The sequence below is a fragment of the Bos mutus genome, chromosome 27 (genome assembly GCF_027580195.1).
Source record: "Bos mutus isolate GX-2022 chromosome 27, NWIPB_WYAK_1.1, whole genome shotgun sequence".
Lineage (NCBI taxonomy): Eukaryota > Metazoa > Chordata > Mammalia > Artiodactyla > Bovidae > Bos > Bos mutus.
The window spans coordinates 12,314,094-12,336,311 of record NC_091643.1 but is presented as its reverse complement, the minus strand read 5'-3'; the positions used below and the strand labels follow the sequence as shown (position 1 = coordinate 12,336,311).

Genomic DNA, 22,218 nt, shown 5'->3' with positions numbered 1-22,218 from the left:
TCTTTCCCTGGAAACTGCCTGATAAGATTCATAAAATTGGAATAAGGGGGGAAAAATATTATCAAGGAGCTCAAACTTGGAACTCCAGTTTTAGTTCAAGAAGATAATACAGATTTCTGCTGCCCAGGAAAGGGAGTGGGAAGGTAGAGGTTAATAGAGGTTATGGAAAGGATAAGAAATGTCAGAATATATTTATAACCCAAGAACATCTGCCCAACACAAACAATGGTCTGTGCTGCCACACACACGTACAGCACAGGACAAAGCTGGTTCCTGGTGGCAGCGGGATGTTATGAATCCACCTCTGGCTTGTAGCGCAAGAGCTCCATGTGCCCTGATCCCTGGCACAGCAAACCCCACCCTCCTGCGGGCACTTCAGTGAATCCCGAGGGCAGAACGGCCTCCAGGGTCGGGAGATCGGAGTGTCAAAGGCTCACTCTGCCTCCTTCACCCCAAAAGACTTTTCATTCTTTGTTTCAAGAGGATCAAGAAGAAAGGGACAAGGATTAGGCCTAATTTATTGCCTCTGTCACAGAGGCAGCTCTATGAAAGGATTAAGTGGATTACACAGAGAAAACAAAGGGAGAGAAAGAGGGCGATGGATAAACTGCATTCAGTAACATTTATTAATTTGATTTCAAAAGGAAAAGGGACCCATTCTAATGGTTCACCTTCCCAGGAAACCAGGAGCGCCCCCCCACCCCCACCCCAAAGGCTAAAGTAAAGTCCTGAAACTGCTGTGAGGTAGGTGTGTCTACAGTGAGGAAGCCAGGGACAGAAGCCCAAACCGTGACCTTCCCCACCTTCCTCTTCTCAGCCTGGGCCTCCAGCACCCCGGTGGGTTCCTTAGGGTCTGGGCGGCAGAAGGAACAGAATGAAGGTGCCCGCCTTGCCCCTGCGCACACAGCACCCGAGTGGGACAGGTGCGGGTTCCGGGGCTAAACGCAGCCCAGCTCCTGCCCGGGCACCTGGGCATGGGAAGCCAGACGCGGGAGCTGCTGAGGTAGCGGTGAAGTTCAGGGCTGGGGTGTAGAAAACTTCTCTCAGAAAGAGAGCGAAAACCCACTTGGTAAGGATTTCCCCTCCCCAGTCAGCCCCCGCGCCTCCTCCCAGGACCCAGTCGTCAGGCTGGGGAGGGCAGAGTTTTCCAGCTGGGAAACTCCACGGGGCTCATTCTGAACCGAGGCCGGCCAGAGGCTTTCCAAAGGTTCCGGATCAATGGAGTTGTTTCTTCAAGGCCTAAGAAAGTCCGCAGGAAGCCCTGAAAAAACGGAGATAACAGTACCTTGGGGTGAGGGGGCAAAGGGTGGGAACGAGGGTTGGGGGTGGGGGGGGGCGTTGGTCAGGGACCTTGGGAAGCCCCTCTGGGATCCACCGAGCCATAAAGCCCACCCCCAACTCCAACCCGACCCGCTTCCTACTGGGGAAGAATTTGCACTCACAGCTTCCTCAGCCCGCCTAGCCTTCATTCCGGAAGCGAATCCTCACCTTCAGGGCTATCAGACTTTTCAAAGAAACCAGAACTAAGCCCGAAGGCTTGGGGACGGGCGCGGGGGTGGGGTGGGGTGGGGTGGGGGATGGGGGGTTGCCCTCTAGTCTTCTCGGCAAGTCTAAGCCAGCCCGCGAGATGGTAAGAAATTTGGGCAGAGAAAGAACTAAGCTAGCAAACCAAAACTAGAGCTGACCGGTCGAGCCGGGTGCCCTCCGCACCGCGGCACCTTCGGGCGCACTGTTGTTCCTGGGCTGGAGAACCACCCGGCCGCCTCCTTTGCTTCCACCGCCCCCCTCGCCCCGCCCTGGCAGGGTGGGTAGGAAACGGGAAAGGAAAGGGCTCTGGGTTCCACTTTGATTCCCTACTCTGTGCCCCCCTTCTCTTGATTGCAAAGACCCTCCTCAGCCCCATCTTCTCCTCCCGAACCCCGAACTCAAAAAAAATTGACCAGCGGAGATACAGAAAGCTTCCTGATCCCTTCGCCTCGATTACCTACCCGTCGAGCTGTGGGGGCTGCATGGGGCCAGCGGGGCTGGTCAGGGCCGTGGGGGCGCCGGAGGGGGCTCGGGGCGGGGAGGCAGCGGCGAGGTGCTCCTCCGGCCGGCAGCGACACAGCAGGCGGCGGAAGGCGCTCCGAAAGTCCGGGCTGCGGCAGTAGATGAGCGGGTTGAAAGCAGAGTTGGCATAGCCCAGCCAGTTAAGGGCGAGGAAAGTGGGGCCGGACACCAGAGAGGGGCCCCCGAGGGCGCGCACCACGTTGACCACAAAGAAAGGCAACCAGCAGAGAGTGAAGGTTCCCATGATGAGCCCCAAGGTGCGCAGGGCGCGGTGTTCCCGCAGAGGCAGAAGGCGCGCCGGCCGCCGGCCGTAGGAGGGCACCCCTGCGGGCGAGGCGCACGGCCCCGCCAGGCCAGGGGATCCGGAGCGAGAAGGAGCCGGCGGAGACTCCTCTGGCGGGAAGCGACCCAGCTCCCGGCGCAGCAAGCGCAGCTGGCGCGTGGCCACCACGAAAACTCGTGCGTAGACGAAGAGCATCACCAGGAGCGGAAGATAGAACGAGACCGAGGAGGAGAGCAGCGCGTAGGGCATGTTGGAGGCGAAGGTGCAGCAGCGCGGGTTGGAGTGGCAACGCTGCGCCTCGGCATCGGCCCCGATGCGCCACCATTTGCTCATGATGGGCGCAAACGACACCGCGGCGGACACGACCCACACCAGGACCACGGCTGCTAGGGCGCGGCGTTTGGTGACCAGCGCGCCGTAGCGCAGCGGGTTGGTCACGGCCAGGTAGCGGTCCACCGCCAGGGCGCACAGGGTTTCGATGCTGGCGGTCACACACAGCACGTCCACCGAGGTCCACAGCTCGCAACCGGTGACGCCCAGGGGCCAGTGGCCGGTCAGCGCCAACGTGGCCCCCGGGGGCACGACCAGGAGCCCCACCACCAGGTCGGCTGTGGCCAGCGAAGTCACGAACACGTTGGTCATGGTCTGGAGTCTCGGCGTCCGGGCGATGGCCACGATTACCAGCAGGTTGCCTCCCACGGTGGCCAGCACCGCTAGCGCCAACAGCGCGCCCGCCAGCGCCACCGCCCAGGGCACCCCTGGCAGCCCACTCGCGTTGGCAGTATTGGGTGCCAGGGTGGGGATATCTGGCCACGGGGTCAGAGAGCTGTTCCCAGGAGGCCACGGAGCCATCCCCGCGTCGCGCGTGGGGCGGGAAGGAATGAGGGAAAGGGTCTCCCAGCTCACCCTGCTCAGCGGCGGGGGCATCGGGGCGTGGGAGCGATTTCCCTGGCCTGGGCCATCTTCCCCAGTTTGACCGGCCGAGAACGCACAGTCTCCCCGCCACCCCCACCCCTTGGGTGCCACCGCTGGGGAGGGGTGGGGGTGGGGGAGTGGCGGCTCTTAAAGGGGCCGCGGCCAATAGGCTCCACGCTGGGCCTCCGGAGCGGGAATCGAGCCGTGGGGACTGAAGCCAGATGGACGCCCGCCTTTCCTATTAGTCAAACCCTCAGTAAGATTCGTAAGAGTAAAGTCACGCCGTGTGTTTTCTGCTACGACGTGCCCCTCTCCTGCCGTGACAGCTCCCCGCTCTCTGGCGGCACTGGCTTTCTGGAACTCTGTATCAATTTCCCGGGAAGGTCCGGGAGCATCGCTCGGGGAAGGAAGAGCCCCCGCCCCCTTACCGCTTAGGAGGGAAAGGTAACCCCCTGGAGGCAAAGGAAAGGACCCACAGCAGCCCCTCCTCCACGCAGGCATCCTCCCCTGAGACTCTGTAAGTCATAGAGGACACCGGCTTCTTCCGTCTTCTCCCAAGACCTCCTTCCATGAGATCTGGCCTCTACCCTTCTATTCACTTACCTCCCCTGTCATTCTAGTCTTACTTTTCTTTCTCTTTCTTTTTTCCCTTTTCAGCTACTGGAAAAAAAAAAAATCTTCCATTTTCCAGGAGTCTTTATGATTGCCTGCTCATTTGAGTTTGGATTTGACCTCTGAACTGAGCCCAGGATGCTACGAGTTTCCATTTCTCTGTTTTCCCCACTCCATGTTGCCCCTTCCCCACACTTTCCACGGAGAAAACTTCTAGATGGACCCCTTCTCTTAAAACGCTTCTCTTATAGTTGTGCTGAAAATGAATGAATGGGGATTTCTCTGGTGGTACAGTCCATACCCTGGTAGCTCAGATGGTAAAGAATCTGCCTGCAATGCGGGAGTCCCGCGTTAGATCTCTGGGTCGGGAAGATCCCCTGGAGAAGGAAATGGCAACCCACTCCAGTATTGTTGCCTGGAAAATCCCATGGACAGAGGAGCCTGGCAGGCTACAGTCCATCGGGTCACAAAGAATTGGACACGACTGAGGGACTAACACACACAGTGGATAAGAATCTGCCTACCAATGCAAGGTATGCAAGTTCGATCCCTGGTCCGGGCAGATTTCCGCATGCAGGCAACTAAGCCCCTGGGCTGCAACTTTTGAGCCCATGCTCTGGAGCCCATGAGAGACAGCTAATGAGCCCCTGTGGTACAACGACTGAGCCCAAGTACTGCACCAAGCCACCATTTTGAGGAGCCTGTGCACGGCAAGGAACAGTAGCTCATGCTCACCACAACTAGAGAAAGCCCAGCAGCAATGAAGACTCAGCACAGCCAAAAGTAAAGAATGAAGGCGACTTCCTCGGTGGTTCAGTGGCTAAGACTCCACACTCCCAATGGAAGGGAGCCCAGGTTCGATCCCTGATCAGGGAACTAGATCCCACCTGCCACGACTGAGACCCAGGGAAGACATAAAAAGAACCAATGGCTTCCAGGTTGAGTCTTATCCACCATCACTCCCAGCTCTCCACAAATCTTCCATCACCGTGGCAAAGTCTTCTCTACTTCCCTGAAGATTTTATTCATGAACTTTTAAAAATTAGAAGACACTGAGGTGAGGACTTCACACATGGCATCTCGGAGTGTGTGGCACCGCAGGCCTGGCACTTGAATGCCTGCTGGAGTCTCTCCTACAATGACATCAAAGGTTCCCCGAACCTAAGAAGCCCAGGGCCTCCTCCCCCACCTCCCCTCCCCCAGACCGAAGACTGGTTCTCAGCCAAGCTCTGTCTCTAAGCCAGTTCCTCTCAAACTGGGTGTGGGGAGATGAAGCTGAAAAACACGCCCCTAGGTTAAAGTTGAAGGGCAGGAAGATCTGATACCCTTATTAAATCCTACCAGAACCTGATCCTCGAGCCATCTTGCTTCCTCTCCAGAAACAATGGGAGAAAAGGGGGAAAATATCATGGAAAAAGCCTCCAGGGCCATGCCTTAGCAAGTCTCTTTTGAAGAGCTCTATATTTCAACAGTACCCTGTCGAGTCACTGGTCTCAGCAATCCCTCTGGGAGGCCGAGCCAGGGGCTGGGAGTTGGAGAGACTGGAGGCGAAGTGAAGACCTAAAATTATCCCCAAGGAAAAAGAACCCGTGTCATCTCCCAGGGACCCTGTGCTCACCCGCGAGCAGGGCTGGTCAGTGGCTCCCAAGCAAATGCCTTCCGTGCCCAGGCTGTACCCCCGGCAGGCCCAGCCTCTCCTCCTCACCCCTCGCACAATCCTGCCGAGCAGCGCAGGTCACACTTGGCCGGAGTCTTAACCTCTTGACGGAGGCCTCTTGCCCACCGTCAGGGCAGTTCCCCCAAAGTCAGGTTTTGCAATACCCCAGAGTGTTGCCAGTTATCTCCAAGGGGTGTCAGAAGATTCTCAAAGAGTAACCTCTAAAACAAATCCCAGCCATTCAGCAAGGTTTGGGGTGTTTTTGTTTTCAGGACATCTGAGTTGGTTGGGGGGAAAGGAGAGGGGTGCCAGGAAGTCAAGTCGCTTCAAAGGCTGCCATGGCTTTAGGGGTGACCTTGTTAATCTGAGGAAGTGTGTTCCAATATTTACGTTCAAGAAAGACAAGATTTCCCAAACCACATGCGTGTGCCTGCCTTTAGGGAATGATTAGGCCTATAACCAACGGAGATTGTGGGGAGAGGAATTCTGGCCCCTGTTTTGAAGGCTTTTACGCGCCAGCAGACAGCAGTGCCCAGCACCTGGAGAGCTTTTCCTCTGCTCTGGCCCATCCCCTCAATGTTCTCAGTCTGGCCGGCCCATCCCCCACCCCACCCACCGTCCACCCCTGGCCTTGGGGCTCCCCGGCAGGAAGGAGTCCATCTTTCATCACTTGGGTCTCTTCTTCTTGTGCTTTTGTGTTTCTTCATTTTATGTTTTGAATCTGTAATGCATTCACGTTATTCAGCCATCAAAATACACGAAATCATTTACTAGAAAATTGCCATCTCAGTTTTCACCTCCCTAATAGTAGCCACCATTAGTCTCCTGTTTATCTTTCTGCTAATATTTTACGTAAGGTCAATAAAAAATATATATGCCTTTGTTCTTTATTTTCCTTTCTTTTCGACCCAAATAGTAGTAAAATATACCCACTGTCCTGAACCTTGCTTATCTTAATAATATATATCTGTGATTCTTCCATACCAATGTGCAGAAGCCTCCCATTTTCAGTATTCCATTGTGGGGATATACCATAATCTATGAAACCAGACAGCTACCGATAGACATCTCACTGACTTCCAATCGTTCCTAACAGATGATGTTGCAGCTCATCGCTTGTAATCATGTCATTTCACACCTGTGTAAGTATATTTGTAGAATAAATTCCTGTAGAATCACTGTATCATGCAGTATACACGTTTGCAAATTTAAAAGATACGGCCAAATTTCCCTCTCCAGGCGATGTACCCATTTACCCTCGTGCCAGTGTTTCTGACGGCCTGCCAAGGGTGGGAGGCGAGTGACCCACTGCCGGGAAGTCATCCTAATTGCTGGCCGCAGGGGAGTTAGGCTGCCCAGTCTATAGGGGTCATCCAACTGTGGACAGAAGTGTGCATTGCCCAGTGAGAGTTTACCCTGGCCCTGGGCCCCCAGATGACCTTTGTCCTGTGCCCTTGGAGGCAGACTGGGAATGTGGGCCTCTGAAGCTACTGAGTTCAGGCTGCTGCTGTTTCTGTACTGGGGGCTCTGAGGATGCAACAGGTCATCCTATCGTGTCAGGGGCCAGTTGTGTGATGGTCTGTGATTGGAGAACGCTGTCAGCAGAAGCAGAAGAGGCAGCCACTGCCTTGCTCTGTCGGCAGAAGTTCTAATAGCAGGACGTGCTCTCTGCCCTTGTTGATTGTAGCTCATGGTCAATCCCCTGAGCACCCCAGCTGGGTCCACATACGTGTGTGTCTGTGCGCGTGTTTGTAAGGATCCTAGCTCAGGAGGTTGAGCCTTGTGCTTTGTCCAAGACTACCTGTGTTCAAGCTTTCCCCCTCTGTCCTGTCTTTCTTCAAACATCATGTGTAGGTGTGACTTCTGAACAGCTGACCTTCTAATCTTTGCTTCTCCTTCCGTCATAATCAGTCTGGGAGGTTAGGATGATGGTGGCATCAAAGAAGAGCTAAAAGTTAGGAACTGAAAGATCCAGTCCAACACCAGCATTGGGAAGAATGAAAAAGTTGCGGTCTGGGGGACTTCCTGGATGGTTCAGCAGTTAAGAGTCTGCACTTCCACTGAAGGGGGTGAGGGTTTGCTCCCTGGTTGGGGAACTAAGATCCCACATGTCACAGGGCATGGCCAAAAACTAAAAAAAAAAAGAAAAAGCTGAGGTCCAGAGGGGAAACTGAGGCTGGACTGAGATCACACAGGAAAGGTTCACTCGGGGCATCCCAGGGTCAGGAGAGTGAGGGAGGGAGAGAGCAGGTGAGGGTGCCCACCAACCCCCAGATCCTGCAGTCATCCTGGAGACTGGCTGACTTCAGTGCAGCCCACGTCTCTGACTGGCCAAGGAGGCAACCAGGAAGAGGGCAGATCTGCTGTGCTGCTTGGATCCGTGGTTTCTTCCATCCCTCTCCCCGAGAGGGAAAGCTTGAACAAGGCAAGAGCCTGTCTGGTACTCGGGCCACACATTCTCTGGCCTTTCTCTCTCATCAGCCCATACTTTGCCTCCGGGAACAGGTGCTGAGTCAAAGGTGGCCGGTGCTTGGAAGGACAGGGAGCAAAACAAGAGGATGGCTTCTTCCCTAAACAGGAAACCCACGCCTCAAGTATGAGACCCTCCAATTAAGACAGAGCCTGGAGTTTTCTTTCCCATCTGGAAAGAGGAAGGAAGCTGAGCCTCACAGGGGTTCTGGGGTGGCCAAAGCCCATCAGAAAAGACCCCCGTCTGGGAGTGGTCAAGGTCCAGGTGTCAGTGGAGAGGCTATGACAAGGGAAAAATGTTTCTTGTTTTTAATAGGGAAATGCCACTTTTTTTTTTCCCCCAATCCCAAGGGGAGAGAAGGCATTTTGCTGCAACAGGAGGAGAAAGAGGAGGAAGAGGAGACTGCCTCCGGGCTGCCATGTGGACCCTGCTGGTGGGGGTGCGACAGCCTGGGGCTCACTGGGCACTTTCCTCTCTGCCAGTACCCACATGGCCATCTGATGCAAAGAACCGACTCATTGGGAAAGACCCTGATGCTGGGAAAGATTGAAGGCGGGAGGAGAAGGGGACGACAGAGGATGAGATGGTTGGATGGCATTGCCGACGTGAGGGACATGAGTTTGAGTAGTCTCCAGGAGTTGATGATGGACAGGGAAGCCTGGAATGTATAGTGCATGGGGTCACAAAGAGTCAGACATGACTGAGCAACTGAACTGATACAAAGGTGATCAGGACCAGTCCAAGCTCCTGGCAGGAACTCCCATCCCATAGAGAAAGTCGGGGTTCACTTCGTTCCACGGAAGCAGCACTACCAGTGTTTGACCGGCAGTTTTGGACACAGACATCAGGCAGGGCAGCTTTGTCCCGTGGTGGAGAAGGGAAAGAAAGCAAGGAAGAGAATCCCTTGGGGAAACCAAGGTGATACCATTGAGGACAGCCTGCTGTACCTCAGATCCCCCTCCCCCACAACAGACAGGTTCTTCCCACACTACTGGAAAGACAAAGGCATTTAACTCTTTCCTTCCAATTCTGGCCACACCTCCTGCCTCTCAGTGCCTGAGTCCCCTCACCCCCTCACCGCCCCGCGTCCAGGTTTCCTGGGCTCCTGTGAAAATGCTGCTTCGTGGATGTTCTGCGGGAGGCAGGAAGCAGAAGGAGGCTGGGGTGATCCTGTCTCCTTTACAAACCGCACTATTGGGATTTAGTAGGAGACTGTCCAGGGTCACAAAGGAAATGACCAGCCTGGCTATCTCCTCTGGCCGTGGCTGGCAGCTTGTTCCACCTTCTCAGCTGGACAGGGTTTGGGAGCTGAGGGCAGGGAGGTGGAGGTGCAGGGCAGGCTGGAGACTGGGGCCAGCCGTTAGCACTGACCTTCGCTTCCTGGAATCTGGGTTGCTCCCTGGTTCGTGGAAGGAGATGAAAGGGTTAATCCAGGGGTGCTGGAGGGTGTAGAAGAAGAAGGGGTGAAGAAAGGGTGGAAATCGGAGCTGGTGGCATCCCGACAAACTGGGGTAAGGCTGGGCATCCTCCCTTCCTCCCCAAGCAGGAAGGTAGTCTTGTCTCTAGGGGCACAGTCTGTCTGCCAGCCCAAAATAAGGAGGACCTAGAAGGGATGTGGGACGGGGCAGCAAGAAAAAGAAAAGAATGTAAACTGTGCTGGGAATGTCAGCTCTCTCCTGGGGCGGGGGCTGTGGAAGACAGCCCCAGATTTCTAAAGAGCATCCATCTTTCCTTTTTGGCTAAAAAGCATCTTCCTCTCTCCCTGTCAAGGTTCAGAGCTCCTCAAGGAGAGAGGATCACCCCAGCGTCCTTAGGTACTCCAGCCTCCCACGAAGCAGCATTTTCACAGGTGCGCAGGAACTGGGCAGACTCAGGCACGGGGAGGCAGGAGGTGTGGCCAGGATTGGGAGGAGAGTTAAATTCCTTCCTCCTTCCAGTAGTGGGGAAGAACCTTTTTATTTCCTATTCCAAATGGTGCCACAGACACTCAAGGTTCAGGGCTTCCATGGCTCTCAAAGCCGAATCAGAACCACAAAATACCAAAGAAATGACATGATCAAGGAAAAGAGTCCTAGCTAAAGGCACTGTGGTCTTCCTCCATTTCTTCATCCCCAACCCCGGAAGAAGGAAGAGCTAGCGAATGGATCAGGATCTATTTCACATTGTGCCGAGGTCGGGGTCTGGGGACAGGAGGGATCCATCAGTTCTTGGGAACCAGTTGGAGAAAGGCTCACATTCTTTGCATAGCCATCCACATGTGAAGGCAGGCGGCGCTGATGTACACAGTCAGCAAAGCATAAGCTCAGATGGGAGAGCACGCACACACAGGCCCACACAGACGGGCACAAGTGTAACACACACATACACACACCTGCAAATAGGCACACCCCATCGTGAGTCCTGCAGCGCTGGAGACGTGAACACACAATCCACAGAAAGTCAATCAGACGTGCACCCTCCCGGCCTGCAGTGAGTCACTGCATCCATATTTTTGGTCACGTGCACCCAGCCTAGGTCCACCCGCCCATGGATGCATGCCTCCACCCCCGAACCGAAGCCCAGAGCCTGTGCTCCACGTGGGCAGGCTCCAGCTGATGAGCTGGGAATGAAACAGCAAACATCAAGGCTGCAAAAAGCTTCAGCCCCATGCAGAAGCGGAACCAGGTCAGAGGCCGGCACCCCCGACAGCATCGTCCCTACTCGTCTCTCCATAGTGGTGCTAATGGCACAGAAGGCCAGGTTCCCAGTCTGTCGTGGGAAAGTCCTTTCAAAGCATGAAGGGCAGAGCAGCCTAAATTAAACCCAGCACCAGCCCAGCTTGTTCAGAGGGGACAAGTCCCTGACTGACCAACTGTCTGCTTTGCCTTGTCATTCATCCCAGGGAAACTGCTCAGGCCTGTCCTTTTTTTGGCAGATGATGGCTGAGAAAGAATGCCTGTGCAATGGCATCCATTACTCATTCATCAATCAACACCTACTATATACAGCCCTGGACTGGGCCCCCAGGAGAGATGCTGGGAGACCCCAAGAGGTATCAGACACGGTGGCCACCTTCACACAGAGTCCATTCTAGAAGGCAGGGCTTAAACACCAGAAAAGAAGTGTGGCTTGACAAGGACAGAGGAAGGGCAGTGAGCGCTGGGGTGTGCTGGATTCTGAGAAAGAAGAAATTACTTCCAGATGAGGGTGATTAGAAAGGAACTTCGTGAAGACAGGGATCGGATTGAGTGTGAACAAGTGATTAGGACTTGGAAAGGCATAGAAGAGGGACACGATGTCCGAGATGTAGGACGGCCATAAGCAAGACAGGAGAGATTCAGACTGGCGGCTTCTCGGAGCGGCCGTGCGCACCTCGTTTAACATGGCGGGCACCCTGGAAAAGGGCTCCACGGGCATTTATTCATCGTTCTCAGCCTCACTCCCAGGTGCCTTCATTACTTCACTCCTAGTTACACTCACAGAATTGATGTTCATTACATTTGGGCTCTTGTTTTAAATGTGACAAAAGCTAATATCTTCCTACTGAAAAGGTTTCTCTTTCCCAAGGCCAGAAATCCCACCAAGGTGTTCCTTGAACACTCTTTCCCCAACTGACTTGCTCTTAGCAACCTGGTCCACCATCATGTCCTCCCAGGGTAACTCTCTCACCTGATTCACCAGCCTAGGAAGAGGGTGGGAAGCCCCTGCTTCCCCCAGCACAACTCCTGAGAGGTTGTAGCACCCCAGGAAGAACAAAGCATCAAGAAATGTTGTTAGAGGGCGTTCCCTAGGGGTCCAGTGATTAAGAATCTGCCTGCTAATGCAGGCAACTGGGGTTCAATACCTGGTGAGGAATCTAAGATCCCACATGCCCTGGCATGCAGCGACTAAGCCTGTGAGTCACAGCTACTAAGCCCACACTCTAGACCCCATGAACTGTAACTACTGAGCCCCAGAACCACAACTACTGAAGCCCGAGCACCCTAGAGCCCTGCAAAAGAAGAGGCTACCACCATGAGGAGCCTGCAAACTGCAGCTAGAGAGTAGCTCCCACTCTCCACAACTAGAGAAAAGCTGCACGCGGTGGTGAAGACTCAGCGCAGGCAAAACTAAAAAGAGGGGAAAAAAGAAAGAAAGAAATGTTGTTAGAACCATTGCAGTGAACTGCTGCTTTAAGGATAGTACAGCATGTGGATTCGGGAGAGATAGAAAGATGCCCTCTCCAAGGGAAAACAAAATCCTGAAAATCCCCTCACTATAAATACATGCTTTTGACTGGTCTTACCTCTTTATTAAAATGAAAGGACCCCAAAAGAGAAAGTCTCTTGGTTGATTATACCTTAGGGCGATTGATTTTACAGGCTCCCCCAACCCCGAGAAGTTTGCCCAACTGGTAGAGCACGTTAGGAAACCTACATGCTCTTGGGGGAAATGGCAGGAATTTCTCTCTGTACCGCCCAGTCCCAAGTGTGGGCAGTGTTTGAGGGACTGAGCCCTTTGATAAGGGAGAGGTATGGTCCCTCTGAGCAACTTGGGTGGATGATGTCTCATGCGCTAAGCATAACCAGTAAGATACTATGGACTGGATCTGGATTCTTTCATAAAAGTTTGAGACAAGGGTCATTTTTGGTAATATAAGGGATAGGTGACCTGAAATCTACTGACCGGTCATAACAGTGATTACATGTTAAATTAAAATAATAGACCTCTGCAGAGTGCAACCGTGAGGTGCTTTGATGGGTCACCTGTGTTCTTTAAAACATCCACATCCCCGAGTGAAATCATTTCCCTCCCATTATAGTAAGTGGCAAATTGCTTCTGCCAGGTTTTCCAGCCAAAACTCTTGGTCCCATCCTGGACCTCTGTCTTTCTTATACTCTACACGGGAGGCATCAACAAACCCTGTAAGTTTTACTTTGTAACATATTTATAGTCTGTTCACTTTAAATTTATTATTTATTGCTAGGAGGGAAGGATTTGTGGGTGAACAGAGGGTGGGTGATAGAGGTATAGTCTGAAAGTACAGAGACAAATAAAGATGAGTTTTTTAGTGAATTTAAGTGTGGTTGGGGGAATTCCTTGGCGGTCCAGTGGTTAGGACTCTACTCTTTCACTGCAAAGGGCCTGAGTTCAACCTTTGGTCAGGGAACTAAGATCCCACAAGCCAATGCAAGGTAAAAAAAAGAAAAATATCAATACACAAAAATCCGTTGTATTCCTATACATTATCATTGATCAATCCTTCCCAAAAATTGAAAAAATAATTCCATCTCTAAGAGCATCAAAAAGAATAAAATATTTAGGAATAAATTTAACCAAAGAGACAAAAGACTGAAAGAAAACCCTAAATAAATGGGAAAATGTCCCACGCTCCTGAATTGGAAGACAATATTATTAAGATGATGATACAACTGTATAGCACAGAGAACTCTACTCAATAGTGTGTAATGAACTATATGGGAAAAGAGTCTAAAAAGAGTGTATATATGTACACATATAACTGATCCGCTTTGCTGCACACGAGAAACTAGCACAATATTGGAAATCAACTATACTCCAATTAAAAAATAACAATAAGAGAAACTTGAAAAAGCTGATGATACAACCCCAAACAATATGCAAATTCAGTGCAATCCGTATCAAAATTCCAGTGGTGTTTTTTGCAGAGATAGAAAAACTCATCTTAAAATTAAAATAAAATCCTTTGTATGAATTTTTTTGCAGTCTCAAGGGGCTGCAAATAGCAAAAAAAATAAAATAAAATAAAACAATCTTGAGAAAGACGAACAAAGTTAGGGGACTCATTCTCAATTTCAAAACTTACTACGAAGCCACACTAATGAAAACAGCACTGTGCCTGGTATAAGGATAAATGTATAGATCAAGGATTTATCAAACTAAGAACTCAGAAATAAACCCTGACATAGTCAACTGATTGTCAAAAAGGTAACACAGTCATTCAATAGGAAAAAATTCTCTTTAACGAATGGTGCTGGGAAAACTAGATATCCACGTGCAAAAGCATGAAGCTGGACCCTTACCTTACACCCTTAAAATCAAACAGAGACCAGACTTGAAAGTTCATTCCCTAAGCAGACAAAACCAGTTTTGTCAGAAAAACAAAGTTTAATTTAGCTTATTGTGCAAGACAAGCAAGACTAACTTGCCCTGGATCATCTCTTGCTTATGCCTCTGAAAATCATAAGTGAAACTTAAAGTCTTCCCCGAACTGATATGAAGTAACCATTCCCAATCATTTAAGAAAACTCTATAACCAAGCACTGTGAAGAATAAACAGTCACTGCCTCCCTACTGTATAAACTGCCATACAATGACGTATCTCTGCCCCTCATTCCATGCTACATTTGAATGCTCCCAGTTCAAAAACTCTCTTTTTCTGGTGTGTGCACAATGAACTTTTATTAATTACTGCCTTTGTGATTCACTTCTGCTATTTCTGAACTTTGGACACACTACAAAGAAAAATTAACTAACAATGGATCGAAGACCTAAATTTAAGACATAAAACTACAAAACTTACAAGAAAACATAGGGGAAACTCTTTGTGACCTAGATTTGGCAACAATTTCCTAAATATGACACCAAAAACACAGGCCTCAAATGGAAAAGTAGATAAGTTGAACCTCATTAACATTAAAAACTTTGTGTATCAAAAAACACTATTGAGAAAATGAAGTGACGATCCTCAGGATGGGAGAAATATTTGTAAATCATATCTGGTAAGAGTTTAATAACCTGAATATATTTTTTAAAACTCCTGCATCTCAACAACAAAAGATAAACAGCCCAGTTTTAAAATGGGCAAAGGACCTGAAAAGATGTTTGTCTGAAGAAGATATACAAATAGCCAATAAGCACAGCAAAAGACAACATCATAAGTCATCAGTAACGTGCAATGAGATATGACTTCACACCTACTAGAATGGCTGTACTTTTTAAAGTGGAAAATAACAAGTGTCGGACAGGATATGGAGAAATTGAAATCCTTCTGCGTTTCTGCTGCTGCTGCTAAGTCGCTTCAGTCGTGTCTGACTCTGTGCGACCCCATAGATGGCAGCCCACCAGGCTCCCCCGTCCCTGGGATTCTCTGCGTTTCTGGTGGGGATGTAAAATGGTGCAGCAGCAGTCCTCAGAAAGTGAAACATAGAGCTGCCATATGACCCAGCAATTCCTCTCTTAGATATGCATCCAAAAGAATTGAAAACAGGGACTCAAACAGATACGTGCACACCAATGTTCATCGCAGCATTAGTCACAATAGCCAAAGGTGTAAACAACTCAGTGTCCATCGACAGATGGACACCAGTGGATAAACAAAACTTGGTATATCCATTCAATGCAATACTATTCAGCCTTAAAAAGGAATGACGTTCTGATACAGGCTGAAACCTGGATGAAACTTAAAAACGTCGTCCAAGCAAAATAAGCCAGAAACAAAAAGATAAATATGGTAGGATTTCACTTACGTGAAATATCAAAAATAGGTAGATTCACAGAAACAGAAGTTAGATTAGAAATTACCAGGGTAAGGGAAAGGAAGAGTTATTGCTTATGGGTACAGAATTTCTGTTTGGGATGATGAAAAAAATTTTAGAAATAGTGGTGATAATTGCATAACATTGAGAATGTAATCACATAATTGCACATCTAAAAGTGATTAATGTGGCAAATTTTATTTATAGATGTTTTACAACCATAAAGATATCTTTAAAAATTCAGTAAGAAATACGAGACAATCCAAGAAATTTGAACACTGACAGCATGTTTGATAATACTGAGTTATTGTTGACTTTTTAAAGAATGACAATGTTATTGTTGTGTTTTTAAGATAAGAAGCCCTTCTCCTTTGGTAACAGAGACTATATAATTACAGAGGAAACGGTAGGATGGCTAGGAGAGAGCTTTAAAATCATCCAGTGGGTGAAAAAAGGCAGGGCATTGACCATTCCGGAAGCTGGGTGATGGGAACACGGGAGGGGAAACACTATTCTCTTCACTTTTGTATGTGTTTGAAACAAGACAAAAAGTAAAAAGACCCCAGTCATTGTGTTGTTACAATTGAGCTTAAAAGGAAAAGGTGTTTGTTAATTCCAGCCCAGCAGCTTTACGTGGGAATGGCCATGATGTTGGTGGTACAGGAGAGCTGCCTGGCCCCTCTGGGCTGGGCAGACAGAAGGTGGGATCCCAGAGGAAACAAGGAAAGGGCCAGGACCCTACACTGCAGGTGAAATACCGACTTCCTGCCAGCTTTACGCCTTTGACAGAAGGCACACCCACCCAGCTCCTCTCCCCCTACCCCTGGGGACTGGCTGCAAGAGTTTGTTTCACTCTCTCTCACTTCTAAAGATAACCTCTGTTTACTGCACCCTACACTCACCTTCCTTGTAAACTAAGCAGGGACGCTTACACACCATGGAAAGCTCAGGGCGATTTCCAGTTCATTGGGTTTTTAATATTTTCTGTATGCCAGGCACCTTGCTATGTGCTTAGGAAACAAAAAGATAGTTAAGATGTGCTTTGTGGAAAAAAGGAAACAAAAGTGTGCTTTCTACCCTTCAAGGGGCTTACAGTCCAGGACATCAAAAAACATATCCCTAAGTTAAAAAAAAAAATTGTTATGTATGAATCCTCTCTCTTGGAACCAGGACTCTAAGAGGCCCACGTTTGAAAAATCTATCTGGAGTCTTCGAGGCAGGCAGCCTTGCCCCAAGTCTGTCACAGCAGACTAGCGTGAGTCCAGCCTCAGGAATGCAAGTCCAATGGACCGTTCTGTTTTCTTGCTTGCTTCCAAATCCCCTCTTTCCTGTCTGCTCCCTTCCCCGCCATGTCCCCAGTGTCGTAAGTACATTTTGTAAAAATAGAGCGAGAAACAGAAAGTTCCCCCCTGACAACCCCGCAGCCTGTCCCCACCACTTCCCCAATTTCACGCCAGCAGACGATGGTGTCCAAGCTCTGTCCTGCTGGGGAGGTCATCCCCAGGGACCGCCCCCTCTCGGTTCCTTGTTGGTTCCCACGGGTGAAGGAGGAGGCCTGAGAGCCGAAAGGGAGCACGAGATCTAGGTGTGATCTGGCCGGTCCTCCTCTGGAGGCCCGTGTGAGTGCTGTGAGAAAGCTGGTGAGTGGGAAGGCGGAAGGGAGCCACCTGCAATGCCAGCAACTGCCCAGACGTGGGTGGGGAGCCTTTTCTGGGGGCCTCTGGCTAAGATGCCCAACTTGTAGGGAGTGCGGAAGGGACCAGAAGCCCAGCCCAAGGATCTAGGAGGGCCATGAGCGGCAAGAGCTATGAAAAACACATGGAGAGAGAAGAATTCTGACAAAGGCAGCCGCTCAGCCCCACGGTGTGCTGGGCTCTGGATACAAGCACATCCACCCAGGTCTTGCTTGACCCATTATGCATCACTTAGGACTCATTTCTTACTTGAGCTTCTTTGCTTGGTTTGGCTTACTCTCCGCTCACATGCCTGGACTCACATCTCCCTGCCCGCACCCTCCCCCCGCCCCCCCACAGATGAGAAAATTATTTCACTGCCATGATACCATTTAAGACCAAAGGCAGGAGCCCCAAGAGCCAGCAAGGCATTCCAGGATGCTCTGATCGGAGTGAGGAATTCCTGGGCTTGCAGGCAACAGGAAGTGCACACAGACACCATCTGTGGTCACCAGGGAAACAGGACAGGGCCGGAGCAGGGGTGTCATTTTAGCCACTTCTAGCATCTCTCTCCGGAGAAGGCAATGGCACCCCACTCCAGTACTCTTGCCTGGAAAATCCCATGGACAGAGGAGCCTGGTAGGCTGCAGTCCATGGGGTCGCATAGAGCCGGACACGACTGAGCGACTTCACTTTCACTTTTCACTTTCATGCATTGGAGAAGGAAATGGCAACCCACTCCAGTGTTCTTGCCTGGAGAATCCCAGGGACGGAGGAGCCTGGTGGCCTGCCGTCTATGGGGTCACACAGAGTCGGACACGACTGAAGCAATTTAGCAGCAGCAGCATCTGTCTCTCTCTTAATGTCGCTCAGTCTGTGTCCGACTCTGTGTGACCCCCTGGATTATAGCCCTCCAGGCTTCTCTGTCCATGGAATTCTCCAGGCAAGGATACTGGAATGGGTTGCCATTCTCTTCTCCAGGGGATCTTCCCAACACAGGGATCGAACCCTGGTCTCCTGCATTGCAGGGCAGGTTCTTTACCGTCTGAGTCCCCAGGGAAGCCCTCTAGCATCTGGAATCCTCTTTCCAGGCTGCAGGAAGGGCAGTCCCTCCAAAGTCATCCTGCCAGGCCCTCCACCACCTCCTCAATATAAAAATGAAACGCTGGACTCCCCTGGTGATTCAGTGATTAAGGATTTGTCTGCCAATGCAGGGGACGTGGGTTCCATCCCTGATCTAGGAAGATCGCACATGCCTTGGAGCAACGAAGCCCAGGCACCACAACTACTGACCCTGTGCTCCAGGGCCCACGAGCCGCAACAAGAGAAGCCACCGCAGTGAGAACCCCAAGCACTGCAATGACGAGCAATGAAGATCCAGCACGGCCAGGAAAAAAAAAGTAGAGATTCTGCCTCTTCCAAGTGCTTCCGGCCTGGAAACCAAAGAGTCACAGGCTCCTGCTTTTCATTGCACTGTTCCCATTTCCCCTGGCCCCAACCCAAGCCCTCCACCCCGTCATGAGCCATTGAGTACCGGAAGAGGAACTGCCACAGAATGGACAGCCTGGTGGCCCCAAGGGTTCCAAAGCAGAGCCTGGCGGAGGCCAGAGGAAGACTCTCCTGACATCATCAGTTTTCAGGAGACCTTGGGCGCTTCCTGCCCTGCTTTGGGTAATGGGATCAGCAGCTGGTGCTGGGAGGTGAGGAAGCCTCTGAGATCTAAGCTGCGATTTTGGATTCCTGATGCACCCTGGAGACAAGGTGCCAGGTGGGAGCCAGGAGGCCCTGAGAAGAGTAAGATGAGAATAATCATCTCAGTCTGTTCTGGCTGCAAAACAACTGAATGCCCACTAGGTTCAGAACGCCTTCCTGGGCCTGGTGAGAAAAGCAAAAAGGCAGAAGCCATTATAATGCCCTCACCAAGCTCTGTGTATGGCAGATTATTGAATACATAGCTGAGAAATAGGAATGCTCACCAATTCCCATATTAATAAAGGGAAAATAATTTGATACAGTTCAAGTAGGGTATATACCCAGGGGCCAGTGAAGTATAGGAGCTAATCCAGGAAGACTGTTTGGAGGAGATGCTATTTCTACTTTCAGGAAAGGGCTGGTCAGTGTTTGATCCTTCCTTTATTTCATCCTGGTCTCATACAATATCTTATATGGGGTAGTTCCTCACAGTTTATTCTTTTGTTTTTTAAAATTCCTTTAGTCATTTTAGGGCTTGTGCTTCTTCATGTAAATATTAGAATATGCTTATCTATGTCTACAGAATATCTTGTTGGGATTTTGATAGGAATTACATTAAACCTATAAATTGGGGAAGAATTGACATGTTTACTATGCTGTGTCTTCCAGTCCGTGACCGCAGTATATGTCTCCATTTATTTACATCTTCTTTGATTGACTTTATCAGTGTCAGTAATTTTCAGCATACAGATCCTATGCATGTTTTGTTAAATATGTAACTAGGTATCTCATTTTCTTTGAAACAATTAGTTTCTGCCTATTTGCTGTTGCTATATAGAAATGCAGTTGTTTATGCATCGATCTTGTATCCTGTGACCTTGCAGAACTTACATAGCAGTTACAGGAGCTCTTCTGTAGAGTCTTTGGGATTTTTTTAATAAACAATTGTAACATTTGCAAATAAGGACAGTTTTACTTCTTCCTTTCCACTCTGTATGCCTTTTTACTTCTTGTTCTTGCTTTACAGCGACTAGAACTTCCAGCACTGTATAAATAGGAGTAGTGAAAGCAAGTGAAAGCAAGTCTTCCGCAATGACTCAGTGTGAAAAGAGTCTGCCTGCAATGCAGGAGACCCAGGAGACTCGAATTCGACCCCTGGAAGAGGAAACGGCAACCCACTCCAGTATTCTTGACTGAAAAAAAACAAAAAAAATTCCGTGCACAGAGAAGCCTGGCAGCTTACAGCCCAAAGGGTCAAAAAGAGCTGGACTCGACTGAGCGAGCACGCATACAGTGAGAGCAGATATTCCTGCCTTGTTCCCAAACTTAGGGAGAAAGCATTCTGTCTTTCACCATCAATTATGAAGTTAGCAATAGACTTTTTGCAGATGTTCTTTATCAAACTGAGGTTAGTTCCCCTTTCTTCCTAGCTTGCTGAGAGTCTTAAATCATGAACAGATGTTGGATTTTGTCAAATGTTTTTTCTGTACTAGTTGATATGATTATGATTATCTTCATGAAGGACTTCCCTTGTGGCTCAGCTGGTAAAGAATCCACCTGCAATGCGGGAGACTTGGGTTCAGTCTCAGCGTTGGGACGATCCCCTGGAGAAGGGGAAGGCTACCCATTCCAGTACTCTGGCCTGGAGAATTCCGTTCAGGTATGACCTAAATCAAATCCCTTATGATTATACAGTGGAAGTGAGAAATAGATTCAAGGGATTAGATCTCATAGACAGAGTGCCTGAAGAACTATGGATAGAGGTTTATGACATTGTATAGGAGGCGTTGATCATGACCATCCCCAAGAAAAAGAAATGCAAAAAGGCAATGGTTGTCTGAGGAGGCCTTACAAATAGCTGAGAAAAGAAGAGAAGTGAAAGACAAAGGAGAAAAAGAAAGATATACCCATCTGAAGGCAGAGTTCCAAAGAACAGCAAGGAGAGATAAGAAAGTCTTCCTCAGTGACCAGTGCAAAGAAATAGAGGAAAACAACAGAATGGGAAAGACTAGAGATCTCTTCAAGAAAATTAGAGATACCAAGGGAACATGCACAGATGGGCACAATAAGGATAGAAATGGTATGGACCTATCAGAACCAGAAGATATTAAGAAGAGGTGGCAAGAATATGCAGAAGAACTATACAAAAAAGATCTTCATGACCCAGATAACCATGATGGTGTGATTACTCACCTAGAGCCAGACATCCTGGAATGTGAAGTCAAGTGGGCCTTAGGAAGCATCTCTACGAACAAAGCTAGAGGAGGCAATGGAATTCCAGTTGAGCTATTTCAAATCCTAAAAGATGATGCTGTGAAAGCGCTGCACTCAATATGTCAGCATATTTGGAAAACTCAGCAGTGGCCCCAGGAATGGAAAATGTCAGTTTTCATTCCAATCCCAAAGAAAGGCAATGCCAAAGAAAGCTCAAACTACCACACAATTGCACTCATCTCACATGCTAGCAAAGCAATGCTCAAAATTCTGCAAGTGAGGCTTCAACAGTACAGTGAACCAAGAACTTCCAGATGTTCAAGTTGGATTTAGAAAAGGCAGAGGAATCAGAGATCAAATTGCCAACATCTGTTGGATCATAGAAAAAGCAATAGAGTTTGAGAAAAACATCTGCTTCTGCTTTATTGACCACACTAAAGCCTTTGTGTGGATCACAACAAACTGTGGAAAAGTCTTAAAGAGACTGGTGGTCTTATCAGACCACCAGACCACCTTATCTACCTCCTGAGAAATCTGTATGCAGGTCAAGGAGCAACAGTTAGAACTGGACATGGAACAATAGACTGGTTCCAAATTGGGAAAGGAGTAAGTACATCAATGCTGTATATTGTCACCCTGCTTATTTAATTTATATGCAGAGTACATCATGCGAAATGCTGGGCTGGATGAAGCAGAAGCTGGAATCAAGATTGCCAGGAGAAATATCAATAACCTCAGATATGCAGATGACACCACCCTTATGGCAGAAAGTGAAGAGGAACTAAAGAGCCTCTTGATGAAAGTGAAAGAGGAGAGCGAAAAAGCTAGCTTAAAACTCAACATTCAGAAAACGAAGATCATGGCATCCGGTCCCATCACTTCATGGCAAATAGATGGGGAAACAATGGAAACAGTGACAGACTTTATTTTCTTGGGCTCCAAAATCACTGCAGATGGTGACTGCAACCATGAAATTAAAAGACACTTGCTCCTTATAAGAAAAGTTATGACCAACCTAGACAGCATATTAAAAAGCAGAGACATTACTTTGCCGACAAAGGTCCATCTAGTCAAGGCTATGGTTTTTCCAGTAGTCATGTATGGATGTGAGAGTTGGACTATAAAGAAAGCCGAGTGCCAAAGAATTGATGCTTTTGAACTGTGGTGTTGGAGAAGAC

General features: G+C 49.3%; 1 protein-coding gene across 2 annotated transcripts; it reads right to left on the bottom strand.

Annotated features, from left to right (window-relative positions):
* Nucleotides 1-681: 681 nt before the first annotated feature.
* ADRB3 (adrenoceptor beta 3) lies at nucleotides 682-3,843 on the bottom strand. 2 transcript variants are annotated; one of them, XM_070364426.1, is made up of 3 exons: nucleotides 1,989-3,843; nucleotides 1,443-1,504; nucleotides 682-1,261 (listed from the first exon to the last, which is right to left on the bottom strand). In XM_070364426.1, exons 1-2 carry the CDS (start codon nucleotides 3,257-3,259, stop codon nucleotides 1,459-1,461), a joined length of 1,317 nt encoding a protein of 438 aa, XP_070220527.1. In that variant the 5' UTR covers nucleotides 3,260-3,843; the 3' UTR covers nucleotides 682-1,261; nucleotides 1,443-1,458. The 2 variants fall into 2 exon arrangements, with proteins under 2 accessions (XP_070220527.1, XP_070220528.1); XM_070364427.1 differs by lacking the exon at nucleotides 1,443-1,504 and having other exon boundaries at nucleotides 684-1,261; nucleotides 1,989-3,415.
* Between the last annotated feature and the right edge of the window lie 18,375 nt (nucleotides 3,844-22,218).